The sequence below is a fragment of the Acinonyx jubatus genome, chromosome A1 (genome assembly GCF_027475565.1).
Source record: "Acinonyx jubatus isolate Ajub_Pintada_27869175 chromosome A1, VMU_Ajub_asm_v1.0, whole genome shotgun sequence".
Taxonomy (NCBI): domain Eukaryota; kingdom Metazoa; phylum Chordata; class Mammalia; order Carnivora; family Felidae; genus Acinonyx; species Acinonyx jubatus.
The window spans coordinates 203,221,719-203,238,193 of record NC_069380.1 but is presented as its reverse complement, the minus strand read 5'-3'; the positions used below and the strand labels follow the sequence as shown (position 1 = coordinate 203,238,193).

At 39.0% G+C, this 16,475-nt stretch overlaps 1 protein-coding gene across 6 annotated transcripts in view; it reads right to left on the bottom strand.

Annotated features, from left to right (window-relative positions):
* Window positions 1-960: 960 nt before the first annotated feature.
* PLCXD3 (phosphatidylinositol specific phospholipase C X domain containing 3) overlaps window positions 961-16,475 on the bottom strand; it is a 228,505-nt gene continuing 212,990 nt past the window's right edge. For 3 of the 6 annotated variants that reach the window (XM_053201107.1, XM_053201112.1, XM_053201100.1), the window contains one exon: window positions 9,065-12,108. In XM_053201107.1, the coding sequence (XP_053057082.1) occupies window positions 11,925-12,108 (184 nt within the window). In that variant the 3' untranslated portion in view covers window positions 9,065-11,924. Of the gene's footprint in view, window positions 7,834-9,064; window positions 12,109-16,475 lie in introns of those variants that run through there. The other 3 variants (XM_027075957.2, XM_053201086.1, XM_053201084.1) reach the window with 3 other exon arrangements.

The following is a 16,475-nucleotide window of genomic DNA, read 5'->3' as shown; positions in this document are numbered from 1 at the left end:
AACAGTTTTACTATCTGGGGATATTACCTTGAAAAGATCTTTGAGAATAAATGTATGTTCGGTTTTTGTTTATTTGTTAGAGGACAAAATGATGCCACCTGTTAGCTCCATTGAGAAGTACCAAAGATGTGCATCATCCCTTTTCCTAAGGAACATTTTAGAAACGTTTGTAGTGCTTAGCAAGGAGCCTAGCATACAGCAGGTACTTGGCAAATGTTTGCTGAATAACTGACTGAATAACGGCTCTGATCAACTATTGCAATGTTAAGGACAAAGACATGATTACGTGGAGTATTATTTGCAAATGCACACTGTTTCACAAATGTAGAAATCATTACAGCTTTATAAATAGAAATCCTCTCATGTCATGAACCCACCAATGTATATAATAGGCAGAGTTTTGGGGGACACTTATGTTCAAGTTCAATCCCCAAAATTATCTTGGACCACATGTCGTTTTGTTTTGTTTTGCTGGGTTGTCTTTAAAATACTATTACAATGCTTAAATTTTGTGTTAAGGCTGATTTGAACTCCAATACATAGGGTTTGTTTGGTGAAATACAAAGGCATTTCCCTTTTGAAATAGTGTTTCACACATTGGGCATAGTGAAGGTTCAGCAAAAGTAGATTTAATCTACCCTAAGCTTTTAACCTCAAAATGGTATCTTATAAGAGTAAATTAATATAATTTTGTTGTATTGATATTGGTCTTCTTTGTGGTAATATCAGAGGCTGAGAGTATTAGATTTGGAGATACCTAACTTTGATGCAATGGCAGTACTCATGGCATTGCCTTTATTGGAGGAGAATATATGCTTTCACAGAGGAAATCCTTACACGATGATTCATATTTTTTAAAAAATTATATTTTCTCATGCTCTGAGTCATGTTCTACTTAAGAGATCTACTTTTGGACTTATAATGCAACACTGATGACTATGAAATAAAAAAAAATAAAGATAACTGGTACCAGCACTTTATTAGGCATTTCACTGGATACAAAGAAACTTTTTTTACATTAAGAACAACAATCTTATCCAAAAGATTCACATTTGCTAAAAGAACAGTGGTAGGTATGTATTTTCTTTATACCACATTTATTAAAGTATCAGTGACCAGATCCTAAAAAGAGAAGGCACAGATCTGTCTCCCTCTGGTGAATTTCTGGTCTAGTGAAGGAAATGTCACCAGCTCTGCAAATTCTCATCCTTTAGAAATGAAGCAAATCAATGCAAATGTGTACAAGCAGGGACCATGAGATGGAAATATTACATTAAGAAATTTGAATTTTCTTGTCATTCATAGGAATGTTAAGAGAGGAGGTACGTACCAAAACTGTTCCCAAATACCAACCACATTTAGATCATGTCACGGATTCACTGTGGGATACACGAGTATTTGAAAATTCTATTTTAGGAATTCCAACATAGTTCTATTCTCTGCAAACTGTTCTAGAAACTGGCCTTAGATTTCATTATTCTTACTCTGGGATGTCTTGAGTTCTCATTTCCTCCAAAAAACTGCTGGTTGTTATAATTTGCTTTGGCAAGTCTCCCTGTAGGGTACTGGTTCATTGTCAAGGTCCATATTCTATCACCTGCCCAATCCCAACCCAGTCTCCTGAGGAGACTGTGTCTACATCCCAGACTTTTTTCTCTCTCTCTTTTTAGCAATCAAAAGAGTTCTTTCTATGTCAGATTTTCTATAATTTCATAGATGATTAGCTCTAAACTGATAAAAATAATTTGTGGTAGGGTTGTAATGAGGGGAGTAATAGATTAGTTCGTTACTCTCTGAAGAAAAAGAAATTGAATTTTAAAAGAGGTCCTGGTATTGAGTTGGAAGGTGCTACCACTTTCCAGGGGCATTTTTAAAAATTTAATTAATTAATTAATTTTTACATGTGAGAGACACAGAGCTTGAGTGGGGGATGGGCAGAGGGAGAGGGAGACATAGGATCTAAAGCAGGCTCCAGGCTCCGAGCTGTCAGCACAGAGCCTGGATGAGGGGCTAGAAACCACAAACCATGAGATCATGACCTGGGCTGAAGTGGGACACTTAACCAACTGAGCCATCCAGGTGCCCCTCAAGGGGCATTTTTAAGGTGTGGTGTGTTTTTGGATGTCCTAGTTACTGGGGAATATTACTTAAGGGATTAGTGGGGGAGAGTTTAGATCTCGAAACAGGAGGGTGAAGGGAAATTTTGAATGTGGTGGCATTAATCTTATAGAGCTACTTGATTATGCCACCTATATTTGAGCTGGTCCTTTGTAAAGCATTCATGGAACTTGGCATGGACCAACATTTTCCTTCAGGAAGGGTATTAGGACTATAGATTTCCATAAGATATCTTAACATAGGGGTTCGGAGGGAGGTAGGATCTCACCCTTTATAGGTAGCCCAATTGAAAAAAAGACAGGCAGGATGGATAGGGTTGCCAGATTAGGAGAAACAAAACGAAAAAGAAAAGGACACATCCCATTAAATTTGAACTTCAGATAAACAATGAAAAGTTTTTGGTATGTCCCATGAAATGTTTTGGAAATTCTCATACTAAAAAATACTGTTTATCTGAAATTTGAATTTCACTGTGTGTCCTGTGTTTCATCTGGCAAGACTAAATATGGAAAAGAAATAACTGAGGATGGAGAAAGAGAGGAAATAAGACTGATTAATATTCCACACCCAGATACCAGGCTCAAGGAAGATTACAAAGTTTTTGCTCTCAGCATGACAACTCACGCAGATCCTTGAATTAGTCCTGCATTTTCTATCGTTAGTCTACACGCAGGCAGATAACAAAGGTGTAAAAGGATGTCGTACACCTGTGTTTTGAGAAGGGAACGGTGTTGGAACCACCTAATGTTGATGGGTCTCTAGTGACTCTCACAGAGCCTCGGCAGTTCATCTTGACTGACAATTCCAATGTTTAAAAAGCAAATGTCTGAAGAAATAATCTTTCACGGAAGACTTATCCTCATAAGCGGAATGGTTCCGTGTTTGGAAGAACAACTTCTGAAGTGCACTGGTTCTGTTGCTGATGGAAACAAATGTGAACCTAACTTTTTTGCATGATAATGAAGTGAATAAATACATTGACATTTGAAACTTTTGAGAGGCTTCCGGTACTCCATAAGCTGAACTATTTGCTTGGGGGAGCTCAGATAATTTCTAAAGCACATTCCTTACATGATTTTTTTTACAAAGGCCATTTTAGACAAAAACATAATTTCTCTTCAGATTTTTATCCCAAATTACAACAAAAAATGGCAATGAGTTAAGGCTGGTCATAATGTGCCCTTTTTCTTTAGGATAAGTTTGATTTTTGATAAGATACAATATATCAACACACAAACCACATACAAGCACATACTTTTGACTCATACAAATATACATTTAGAACTAATACCTATAAAATCGTACCACAAATGAAATAAAAACTGCACAATTTTTAACAGACTCAATCAATACATTTTACAAATTCTACAGAACATTTTATTGATGTCATTGGGAAAACAAACGATTTAGAGCATTATTTAAAACTGTATATAACACAGGAGCCACCAATAAGTTATGGCAAATATAGCCTCTACACCATTGTGTCACTGTAATCTAGTCGAAAAGACTAAAATGCTGTCAAATAAAATACTTGTAAAAACCTTGTTTAGCATATCCTGAGGGACACTGTGCATTATTTTCTGTTAGTGATTCAAAAGTCAAGCACTCTACCTATGAAGCTCTCATTTGGATGAGCAACCAAAGGTTAGGAGGTTGCATCATCGCATCTGTAGAACTATAGAACTGGAAACTCACAAGAACATGCATTTCCTGAGACCTCCAACTTTCCAGTCTGGAATGCTAACAGGGGAGAACCTGAACAGGTAACTCTGGCTAAAACATGTTAGGACCTTAAAGAACTGAAAACAGCTTCAAGTCAAGATGTTTGTAACTTTGATTCAAGTCCATCTTCAATTCTCCGGCTTGAAGCGTAATTGACAATGTATTTAGACTATCACTGCTCGTCATTTCTTATTTATGATGGTCTCATTTTTCACTGGTTTTCTACTGATTTTTTTCTCCTCTTGAATATGTAAATATCTGAGTTACGTTTATGCCCATTAACATAAGGAAATACTGATTTTAAGAGTTAAAATGGCAATAGAATCAGGTTGGGTGATTAGAGAGTGCAGTTGCAACTTGAATAATGCGTGTGAGATGTGCATCCCGTGTGTGTGTATGTGTGTGTGTGTGTTTCTATGCGTGTACACACACAGGCACATACATGCCAAACACTTAATGCTCTAGTACATTCACTGCTGGGTGGTGCTCTATGAAAAGTGAGTTTTCCCAGTATGGCTGAAAGTGAATATTGAGGTCATCATACAAAATATCCTAAGGCTTTTCAAAGATGCCTCCTCATTCTCTGCACTCTATGAATGTGTGGTAATAAGGGAGACATAAATGATAATGGCAAAGTATTCGCCATTTCGGTCCTTCAAAATTACAGACAGGAAAGCAAACAAAAAAAAAGATATTCTTTGCCTATCTTCCCTCATCCCACCCCCTCCTTTGATTTCCTGCTGCAGATTGGGTAGTGGTTGGATTTTGTTTCTGTTTTTGCCTTGTAGGACTTGTGACATAAAGTTTTAAGAAAAAGCCAAACAAAAAGTGCACCAAGATATACCGCCTACATCCTGGGGCCTATTTGTAGCCCTTGTGCTCCTGGCTCTCTGGAAAGACAATGCCCTGCGAAGACAAAGGAGCAGAGGCTGAGGCTAAGCTCTGATTGCCTAATACTAGTCCTCACCCCCACTCTATTTAAGGCCCACAGCCTGCTCCCTACATCCGCCTCAGGGCAGAGCCAGTAGGCAGAAGACAGCCAAAGGCACCTTCTCTCTGTTCCCCTTTCCAAGGACTCCCTCCTGGTGACTCTCCCTCTAGCTGGAGGACCCATGGTCCACTTCGACCTGCTCCCGCCTTTAGAAATGAAGGCAAGTCCGTTTATTCTTGGTGCCTGCTACATGGGGACTGTATGTCCACATAGAAACCATAACATTGACTTGAAAGTACCTTTTGTCCAACAAGGTTTCTGCGTGCATATCATTAATAGCAATAAAAAGCTTTCTCCAGTAAAAAAAAAAAAAAAAAAAAAAAAAAACCTGCACAATTAGTCTAATGCTTCAGCATGTTTGTTTTTTCCAGCACCCAAATGACAAATATGGCAAAGCTAATTCTAAGCAAACATTATAAGAAAGCATCTAAGTTCAAGAAAATACAACATAGTTACCCCTATATTTTATTCATTCCTCGTTAATATGTTGAAAGATTTGTTTTCTGTCATATTTATAAGTTAAATCCTTGTGTCATTGCAAGTGTGCTTGGCTAAAGATCCTCCCGAGGGATGAATAATGGTCAGAGAGAAGATCTGCTCACAAAGCAAATTGATAGGATGTAAATTTCAATAATCCATAGTCCTTTAAAAAGGATTCATATTCAACTGCACATTAAGAGCAGGTGAAAGAGATAAAAAGGCAATAAACTGCAAGAGGAGGGAAGGTGGAAAGAAAACTATATTTGTGAATAATTAAGTCTCAAGCCAGAATATTTTTACAAAAATATTTGAAGATAATCAGCTACGCTACGTTCAAAGGTCTTAACCACTCTTTTCATACCGTGCTAAGGGTTTCAGTCTCAAAACTAAGTGATTAAATATTACCAATATTTTCCCTGGAAAAGGAGAACTGTGATTATACCCGTGTCTGCGTGTGTCTGTGCGCATTTGTATCTGTCTGCCGGCAGGAGTGGGTACGTGTCGGCATACTGGGGGTGGCACGACAGACACACGTGCAATGTGGAACTGTTGCACGTCTGCATGCTGCTGCAGCTCTCCCAAGCACAACTACATATTCTTCATAAACATTCTCTTCAGGGTGAAACTTTTCTCTTTCCTCCCTGCGGCTGCTAAAAAATACTATTTTCTGACAGTGAGTATTTATAACCTTAGAACTAGCTCTTCATTACTCAAAATCTTGACACAATCTTGGGATCAACGCAAGCGATCAAACCTAGGTGTAAGGGATCAAACCGTATGTCCTATGTTTAAATTAATTAAAAACTGCAGACAGGCTTTCATTTTTCTATTTTCCTATGGTCCTACTTCGCGTGGAACGCATTTCCCCGGGAAACTCTTGAGGTGCAATTATTTCTAAACACGAAGTTAAAACAATTCATAATTATACGAATTTCAGCAATTTATAGATTTTTAGAAATGCCTCACAGTATTCCTGTGAGGCACACTGGTAAGGGTTATTGTGCTCTTTTAGAATCTTTTAGAGTTGTCAAATATCACAAAGACACCAAGGAGGGAGCAAGGCTCAAAGCGGAGTTATCATTTTCCTTCTCTGTAGATGTGGACTAGATCAAATGTTGAGACACAGAAAGGTTCTGTGAAACTTTTGCCTCTGCCCCAGGCTCGATTCTGGGGTAGGATAGAACCCAGAAGTGATGAGTCAGTGTTACTTTTCAGTGTGTCTGCCCACACCCCATGTATTTAAGCATCTCCTAAAAACATTTCATGGATCTTTAAGATTTTACGCTATACATGGTTTCAAAAACTTTTTAATTCTTTCTGCAACCCTTCCTCTTTTCTCAACTTTCCTCAACTTCGAGTAAAAATTTGAACTGAAGCTGCTCGAAATACGTCCCTCAAAATTTGAGATTTAGAATTACATGTTCGGAGATGCCAATTTGGTAGGAAAGTTTGCACAATGTTTCATTTCTTTCTTCTTCATTTTCCTTCCTTTTTTTTTAATCAAGAGAATTAATAGGGGAGATTTGGTAAGAGTTCTTTTCAGAGCTTCCTGATTTTAACACATCTGTCATAATTTTTTACTTACTGAGGATTTGCAGGGCAATATTACTTAAGAGATTCCTGAATTAAAATGGCATCCATCTCTTCTCCCTCCTCCATTTTTCACTACACGGTTGGCACTAATCATTCTTTCAAAAAAGTTTTTACTCTATATTTATAGCTGCCTTAAATAGAAACACTGTGAAACACTGTTATATTCATATAACACAAAAATTACTGATTATGGCCTCCAATATTACTGATGCAGGGAAACTGATTTGATGCATATTTTCTATGACCAAAAGTTAGCAATGATCGACCAATTGCAGACGACTATAGAATATTATATTATACCAAGTCTTCACAAAAACAAATTTCAGTACAACGATGTAATACACATTATGTTGGGCATTCAATTGTTTTGAGTCCCATATGGCAGCTGATTAAAAAGAGCGAGCGAAAGAGGGAGCGGAAAGGTTCAGTTAGTGGAAACAGTGTAGGAGCCCTAGGCTGAAATCGGAAACGCAATCAAGTAAACACTCATGAGTTATACGTTACAAAGACTAATTCTGAAAAACAAAATTCACTGGTCTTTTTTTATCCCTAACACTAGTAGCAGATTTTGCTCATCAAATGGGAAATGAAGTATTTATAGTAATGCAGAGTATGATAATCATCACTGAAGAAATGGATTCCCCCTTTTCCCACCCACTACCAGCCTAATCCCCTCAGAGACTCAGTGGAATAGGAAGATCAGAGTGTTTATAGATAATATGCCTAATACAATGAGTCTTCTCTATCTTACTCGTGGATGCTCCAAATGGTACTATCAAGTGTTGGCTTCTCCCTCATCAAAGACATAGTTGAGCTTTATGACAGTGCTGATGAAATCCCCAAGTTCTACAAAATCAGCAGTGACAATATTGATGCCACTCTCTCCTGGCTTCTGTGTGCGGACCCACTGCATCATGGCAGGAAGAGCTCTGAGAAAGGAAAGAAAAAGAGAAGTCACAGGAGGCAAGATACTATTTTTCAAGCTTACAATACCCAGGCTTAACTTTAGTTTTCTAACTTATTAAAATAAATGTCCCAATTATAGACACAGAATAGAAAAAAAAAAGCCAAATGGACAATGGTAGATTTTTAACCTCTGAAGGGACTTTGCAGGAGAAACATTCACTAGAGCGGTCCATATTGGACTTTTCCTCTTTGGAGATCTCAGTTGCTGTGAGAGTTTATAGGGCAGTTTTCCCACTGAGAATACAACATTTTTGCACGCGTATTCTAGTTTGGCATGGTGTGATTTCAAACCCTGCAAAGGCATGCGTGGTGAGGTCAGAGATGACTACGTACACCTAACAAACATTTATGATGAGCTTGTTATTTTCAGAAAATGTGCTAGACACTGTAAATAGATACAACAGAAAAAACCTCTGCATCCAAAGAGTGCACGATTTGCTGGTGGGAAGGTAGATACAGAAAAACATTTTAACGTAATACAATCAGGGCTCATCCTTTAAGCAGTTAATGATCACCTATTATATTCCAGATACCACTGGAGGCCCTTGGAAAACTTGAATGAACCAAGAAGATAAAAATATTCACCTGTGAGGAGCTTACATTCCAATAAAGAGGGACAAACAATAAATAACAATCCTAAATAAGTTATGTCATTTGATAGGAGAGAATAAGAGCTATAAAAATGGAGACAAAAAAGGATTAGGAATGTGCAGGTAGAGAGGGGTGGTATAGATTACAACTTAAAATAGGGTGGGTTATAGGCCTCATGGATAAGGGGGTGTTTGTGCAAAGTTAAAGGAGACAAGGGAGTTAGTCATGTGAATATCTAGGGAAAGCATTTCAGTTACCATCATGGCCCTAAAGGGGTAGCGTGTCTACTTGGAAAAAGATCTGATATTCAGGACACAAAGTGCTGTTAAGAGCCACCATAGAAGAGTTAGAGCTACAAGAGTGGATAAGATTGCCCGATTTTGCAGAAGGAGAAGAGAAGAGAGAATCTGAAGATCATGTGAGGGTTGAGCAGAAAACTTGATTCAAGAAAAGAAAAGAGAAGTAGGTATAGAGGTAGAAGGAAAATCAGGAGCATGTAATTATGAAAATCAGGGCAAAAAGGAAGCCATGCCCCTTTCGGTTTGTGAAGCAGAAGTATGGAATGGAATAGACACCCATTTCTCCAGATCTCAGAAAGCATATCTGGTCTAAGCAAACTCCACTATCCCAGGCAACACTGGGTCGACTGCCTTGGACTACCTTAATCTGGTGGATAATACCTTAAAAATTCTGATCCATGTTTTTCAGCATATACATTTTCCCATTGGACACAGATAGGGGAGGATCCAATTGCTTCTAAACGAGCATGACATGGATCTAAATGCCTTCATAGAATAGACTGGCAGGTGGAGAAATTTGGTCTTCACAGCAACAGTTTCAGAAGATAATTGTACCTTACAATGAAAAATCTGGATCCCTAAGTACAGACACAAGTGTGTTCAAGTTGATTAGAAAGGCAGATGCCTTTGCTATGTGTGTGCAGCCACTCGGGTTTGAATTCCATTACTTTTTCTTCTGGACTTGCCAGAGCAGAAGATATCTCTCTGTTGTGAATGCAGAATCGTCTTGGCATTTTAGAAAAGGTGGACACTCTGTGGAAAAAGTTATCTGAACTGGGGCATTTCCTGGGAGGAATTGGGAGGTGGGAGGTGGCATGAATAGGATGACCCTGAGGCCAGTGCCCATTATGTATTGATCTTAACTATGTGCTGGTTCACTAGATTCCTTGAAGTTCAAGGTCACAGCAACTAATTCCCATCTTAGAACCATGACCACCACAGAAACAGCTCTTCAGATGCCTTCTACCACTCAAAGATTAAAATCCCTGGACCTGAATTTAGCAACTCATTATCATCCCCATAGGGAGATGTTAGGAGAATGTGAAAGTGCTCTGCTCTGTTTCCTATAAAATAGATTGCTCTGAGGATCGATGAAACATCCTTTTGGAATAGCGTGTAGGCCTCAGGTGAAAAAAAAAAGAGTTTTACATTTAAAATGCCATTTCTCTGAGTTGTGGGAATACTTCTATTTTTCTGTTCAGATATACTTTCCTAAAGACAATATGTTACGAAAGACAAAACAAGTAATAATGCCAGGTTGGATCTCAGACAGTTTTAAGTAGAATTATATTAAACAAAAAGACTCAATATACTGTATTAAAACCAGCGAATGCTACTGAAGTTATAATTATTTAGAATGGCATTTCTTAACCCATTTTCATGATGGCCCCCCTATGGAGCCTTTACAAATAGTTTTTCCTACTCACTCTCCTGCTCCATGATAGACTGTGTTGATATACTGATTATATATCTGTGTTTTATACACAAAAAGAGTTGATTTTGCTTTTGCCCTCCCGAGAACCAAGGTTTGCCCCTTTGGGCGCAATATTGATATTGACAATGCAAGATGTACAGCTAATTACCAAGTTTTGATTATATTTAGTGTTGGATAGAGTGACCTACTCTGGTGCTAATAAAATATTGTCCCAGTGTAACAATTTTCATGGTATAAGCTGGTTAAACTGTAGTTTTTTAAATCATTCATTCATTCAATAAAGATGTACTGCACACCTCTGGAGAAGAGGGTTCTAACTGCAGCTCCCTAGAAACACCCTGAAGTTCAAAACTTCATCTCTCTCAGAGAAATGCTGCCATAGCCTTGTCCCCACAGCCTTTCTGTGCTTTTTCTACGCTACAACCGGGACAATCTCTTTTCATTATTTCTCTACAAAAACAACCACAAACTCTTCTCTCACCTACAAGATACACCTAGCTCTTCAGCACTGTAGATGAATTTGTCTACACTTCTCTCACACCATCCACCACACACACCCCTCTTTGGCCTCGTCTGTTATTACTTCCTACGTGCTAATTTGTTCTCCAGCAATACTGAGAGGCTTGTATCTTTCCCTAACCACACCCTGTGGTTTCATCATGCCCTCAGCATTTTTTCAGGCCTTACCTTTCTATGAAATACCATTCCTTCTTCAGTACCTCTTCTTGGTTTAACTAATTTCTATTTGCCCTTTAAGATTTGGCTCAGCCATTATCTTGATCCCTCCCACTTAAGTCTGGGTGAAGAACCCTTTCCTTTCTTTATGCTTTATATCCTTTAAACATAGTTCTGTGACTATGCATTGCACAGGGCATTGAGATAATTCATTTCCATGCCTTTTTCTTTCAGTGCCTGCACACTTTTCAAAAAACAAAAATCGTATCATAGTCACCAGTATACTGCCTGTACCTATCACAATACCTGAAACCTAAAAGGAAAAAACCCCACACTTGTGGAACTTAAATGTTGAACTAGAAATCTTGGTCTCAGATGTCACAAAGTCTAACAAGCAAAATGGATGCGAACCAACTGTAACAATATAATATGGTACAATGATCAGGGGCATAGGATTCCATGGGAGCATATTAGATGAAATAATTTATGTCACTTAGGAGAAATTAAAGAATTTAAGGAATAGATCACAAAACAGGTGGCATCTGAACTTGGTCATGACTCATTAGATAAAGAAGGAAGGCATTTCAAGAGAAGGGAAAGTACATGCATAAGCCTAGGGTCTGTCCAGAGATGGGCAAGGATTAGAGTTGCGCATATAAAGTGCTAAGATGAGTGTCTAGCTCTTTGTCAGTGGTACTGTCTCGAATATCCACTGAGGGACGGCCTGTGCAATGCCCTGCTCCAGTCTCCAGAATCTCCAGGAAGGAAGGCAGCAGGAAATTCTGACAGCCACCTAGCCATAATACAGTCGTAATGGAAAAATGAGCCTGTGGGATTTCTTTCCAACGTCCATAAACCCAATCAAAGACAGAAAGGAGGAGAGAGGTCCTGGTGCTATAAGGGCAAGACTGGTGATGAGGGTTTTAGGGAAATGTCCTGGGAAGGGCTTTGTTTCTAGGCACACGGTTGTGGCAAACATCTGAGTATGCTTGTCCCGCTACAGATGCTAATTAAGTTGGCAAAAGAGCAAGCAGTTTCAGAACCAAAGGAAGCCTCAAAGCCCTTCTCTGGACTGTGGAGCTCTCCCGAGGAAAGGCATCTTCAAACAGATTGCAGGCTTCTTAGGGCAGAAACAGGCACATCTGTGGGAGTCCAGATAACCTCCCTCCAAGGAACAACAAGAGGGGAGAGAAATGGCGGCCAGAGGTCTTCTGAAGCGTTGGCTTTGAGAATCGGTCCTGAAAAGATTTAAAGGAAAAGACAGGAGTTGAAAGTACTGAGTTCAGCAACCCTCAGTGTGCTGACCTTGACTTATTAATTCATGTCAATCTCCTACTTAGGATGCTTCAATCACTTCTTTGTGCTCTGAGCACAAAGGTAAAAATCCTTAACTGGCCTATGAAACAACTACCACTAGCGGCTTCTCCACTTGCATCTCCGGTCACTCTTCCCCTGGTTGGATTCTAGCCACGTCCTCAGTCTTGCTTCTGGACCAGCCTGAGTTTGCTCAGGGAACTTTGTAGCTGCTGTTTTGTTGTTTGCCTGTTTTTTATTAGAATGTCTTCTCTTTTATGCCCCTTTACTTGGCCACCTCACTCATCTTTCAGGTGATAGTTTAAATGTCACGGCTTCAAAATGCTAGTCAGAATTGTAATTATATTTATGTATTTGATCAATATCTGTCTCCCCGACTAGACTGCAATCGCTTTGAGGAGGAGGACTGTTTGTTTTCCCACTGATGTATCCCCAATGCTTACGGTAGTGCCTGGCATAGACTAAGTGCTCAATAAACATTTACTGAGTAAATGAACAGGTTTTATGTTTTTAAATTACTTTGGGAATAGAGATGTATGCAGTAACATAATTCATGAAAAGTCTGCTCGGTTTTCCTCACTGTGGCTACTGCCACAGATTTCAGTTTGTGAATTCACGCTATTTTGCTGAACGAAAGTGTGTGTGTGTGTGTGTTTTAAATTAACTTGACCAATTTGTACAATGATTTTCCCTGCCTTACACATACAGTGTTGGGAGAGTCTGTGTAATAATAATGATAGTAGTGACCATTATCTTTATAAGAATAAAGTATATCAGAATTAAACTTAATCAGATTCATTTACTATCAATTTCATATTAGTGTTCATGATTAATTCTAATTATTTATCATTTAATTAGATTTAGATATACTAGGAATCCATGTCAAATTTATATTCAAGTGTGTGTGTGTATACACAAAATACTTTTACCACAAATGCATCTTATATATGTTACTTCTCTAACTTCTCGAAACTGTGGGTTTTTTGCAGTTATGAATGAATGATTGTAGATAATAAAATACTTGCATCTTCCAGTGAATTTTATTTGAATGTATTTAATTAAACAATGACATGTTTCTTTTATTGAATGAAATAGGATCTCCAAATTCATTTCATTAATTTTTACAGAACTCTCTGATGGCCTTGGGGATAAAGATTACAAATGAAAATGTCAGGGCCTCATTACTGCCTGTCCCAGACCCAGCCTCTCCTGAGATATGGATTTTTGTTGATCAGCAAAGTTTAAAATTACGATCACAGGTCTTTCTTTCCATGAGCAACTGAGTCACCCAGGACCAATTAATTAAAATCAAGTCCGACATATTTTAAAATGTGATTTCCTGTCAGTCTGGCTGTTTCTGAAAGCTTAGAAATTTCACTTGAACAGGTAAAGAAAAGAAAGACAGCCCTTGCGTAAAAGGTTGGTGTTTTATTCACCAAAGGATACAGTGATAAAAGGCAGGGCTTTTGCATCTGTAGGTTTAAACCCTGAAAGAAGCTTAAAAATAACCTCAGGTAGACAGATGGGTTATCTCATAAATCATAACTTCCTAAAATACAAGGCTTATCATTCCTTGCTAAACCTGTTTCTGTTCAGGAAGCTGCATATCTGATTTATGCCTGATGAAAATAGCTCATTTTTCAAAAAATCTTTTTCCCCTAGAATTGCACACAGAGGAAGAATGAAGTCATGAATTACCTATAAGACAAATGCCCTCACAAACAACTCTAGAGATTTTAGAGGACTTGAGCTTTCCTAAGTAGGAGACTAAAGCCTTCCCGTGCCTTCCTATGACCTACACTACATACTTGCAGAACTAAATTACTGCAGCCATTAGGTGTAAAACAGAAAATAATTAAAGGCATGACTACACACATAGCTGGTCTGAATTTTCCCCTCTCTGGCAGTGAAAGGACGAAAGCCCTCTCTCCTTGACTTTTCTAGATTCTCTGCTTAAAACTCCATTTGTAGCTTCATAAAGACATCTTTTCAACAAATATTTATGAAGCACCTCTTACGGTGTGCTGAGAACACAGTGGGGGTCAGAAACAGACACAGTCCTTGCTCTCCTGGCACATACAGTCTAGTAGGGGAAAGAGATTTGTTACAAAGAAAAAAACAAAACAATAACAAATAACAGGAAAGCAAAATCTGGGTTGGTATTAAGAGAGAAACTTCAGTTCTGGTCCTGACTATAGTAATGTGTTTTATTTATAATCTTGCATAAATTATGCAAACCCTCTGTAGACCAAATTCCCCTAATTGTAAAATTAGAAATAATAGCACTCGGAGGTAGACGCACCCACACACAAAGTGATGATATCTATGAGGGTACGATTCAAATGTAAGGTCCAGAGTTGCTCAATTTTTTTTTAATATTTATTTTTGAGAAAGATACAGACAGAGTGCGAGCAGGGAAGGAACAGAGAGAGAGGGAGATACAGAATCCTAAGCAGACTCTGGGCTCTGTGCTGACAGCACAGAACCTGACGTGGGGCTAGAACTCATGAACCATGAGATCATGACCTGAACTGAAGTCAGATGCCTAATCGACTGAACCACCTGGGTGCCTCTCAGGACAGGGTGGTTTAAATGTGACTCAGCACAACCATGAAAGAAGACATGTTTTGGGGGGCATGGGATAAGGACATAAGAGCTGCTGTCATCCGAGGCATATCAGGCAGGGGACGGACCTGCCTTCATCATTACCCTTACTAGTGGCTTTAAGTTTTCAAAGGGATACATTCCAAGTCCCCACGAGTACATGAAAGCTATCTCACCTCCTTCCCATGCTGGACAGGTTGTTTAGTTTATTTTTGCATTTGTTTAGCAAAAAGCAATGCAGTCAAATCAAAGCAAAGGACGCCATTCCTTTCCTTTGATGCTGGCAACAGGAGCTTCTTATTGTGGCGTGGAACAAAACCGTTAAAAATTCATTTTCAATTAAAACAAGATCATAGAAACTACAAGAAGAATGGTGTTTAGAGCTCATAAAATGTCCTGTGTCTGCAGGCTCATCATTTGCTCCCAGCCAATGTTGCAGCATAAGCCGTAACCCTGCTCGGAGAACAGAGGGTGAGGTGTCAGCTTCCCACTGAGCAGGGACTCTCTGGTCTGCTAATTTTTTAAGGGAGCAAGCGAGCAATAAAGCATTGCAAATTCTAAACACAGAGACCCTTCCGGATGTTGAGATTTAGATTGCCAGGAGGCACACAACGGGTTTCATTCAAGGGTAGCAGCTCACGATTATGAACACCTCTGTGCGGGGTCAGGGGTTTTCACCTTAGTTTATTCCTCCACACCAGATAGCCCCTCACTCGGGGCAATGTTCAGGTACTCAAAGTTCAGAAGCAATTGACTTCATTCAGTACAGTTTCTATCTGTGGGCATCTGTCCTGCCTTTCTGCTCTTCGGAAAGATTTCCATTGGCTACAAAAGAGCCACAGTTGAACGGACCCTGAAAGCAAATTTGACATTTCTGATTTCGCTGGGAACAAACATCTCAAGGACTCTCCAGGTTGATCCCTTGGCTCTCAATGATTCCCTGCTTGGGGGGGATAATCAGAGGTTGTAATGTAAGCCACCACAGAAATCAGTCACCCATGAACTGTCGTCCCACACGTTAACTGAAATGCCACTTTTCTTTAGTGCTGGCAGGATCATGGTATTAATTCAGTTTTAGTGTTGAGTACCTATTGTTTATTGGCAGTTCTAGTGGAATTCTGTATGCATTTAATTTTAACAATGGGGAGATAAGTTATTATTTATCAAATAAACATTTATTAAGAGAGGACATGCTCTCTGAGGGGAAAATGTGGTAAAAGGTCCTTGAAGGTGAAATCCTGGTAACCACTGGTCTCCATCACATTCATGTAGTCCCTTGTACTGTCAACAAATGTTTACGGAGTACTTACCATGTGGCAGTTGTTGGGACAGATACAGATATGGATCAGACATGGTCTTTGCCTTAATTATGGAACTAATTCTGGAATTGCCTGAACTGCTGCAAATAAGACATTGCTTAATTGCTCTAATAGCCTTGCATGGAAGCAAATGGAGATGTCCCCAAAGCTTCCTCTGGCCTCGTGAACTAGCTGCTGGCCTCTTTCTTGACACACACTTTAATTCCAATGGAAACATTCCATGGACTCTTATAAATTCGCGAGGCTAAATAAAAACTACTCTCTAAGGACTCATAAGTTAAGTGAGTATTTATCGAGTTTTAATGGACTGCCAACAATCGATATAGGGGCAGTGGAAAAAGCAAAATCTTTAGAATCAGACAGAGCCT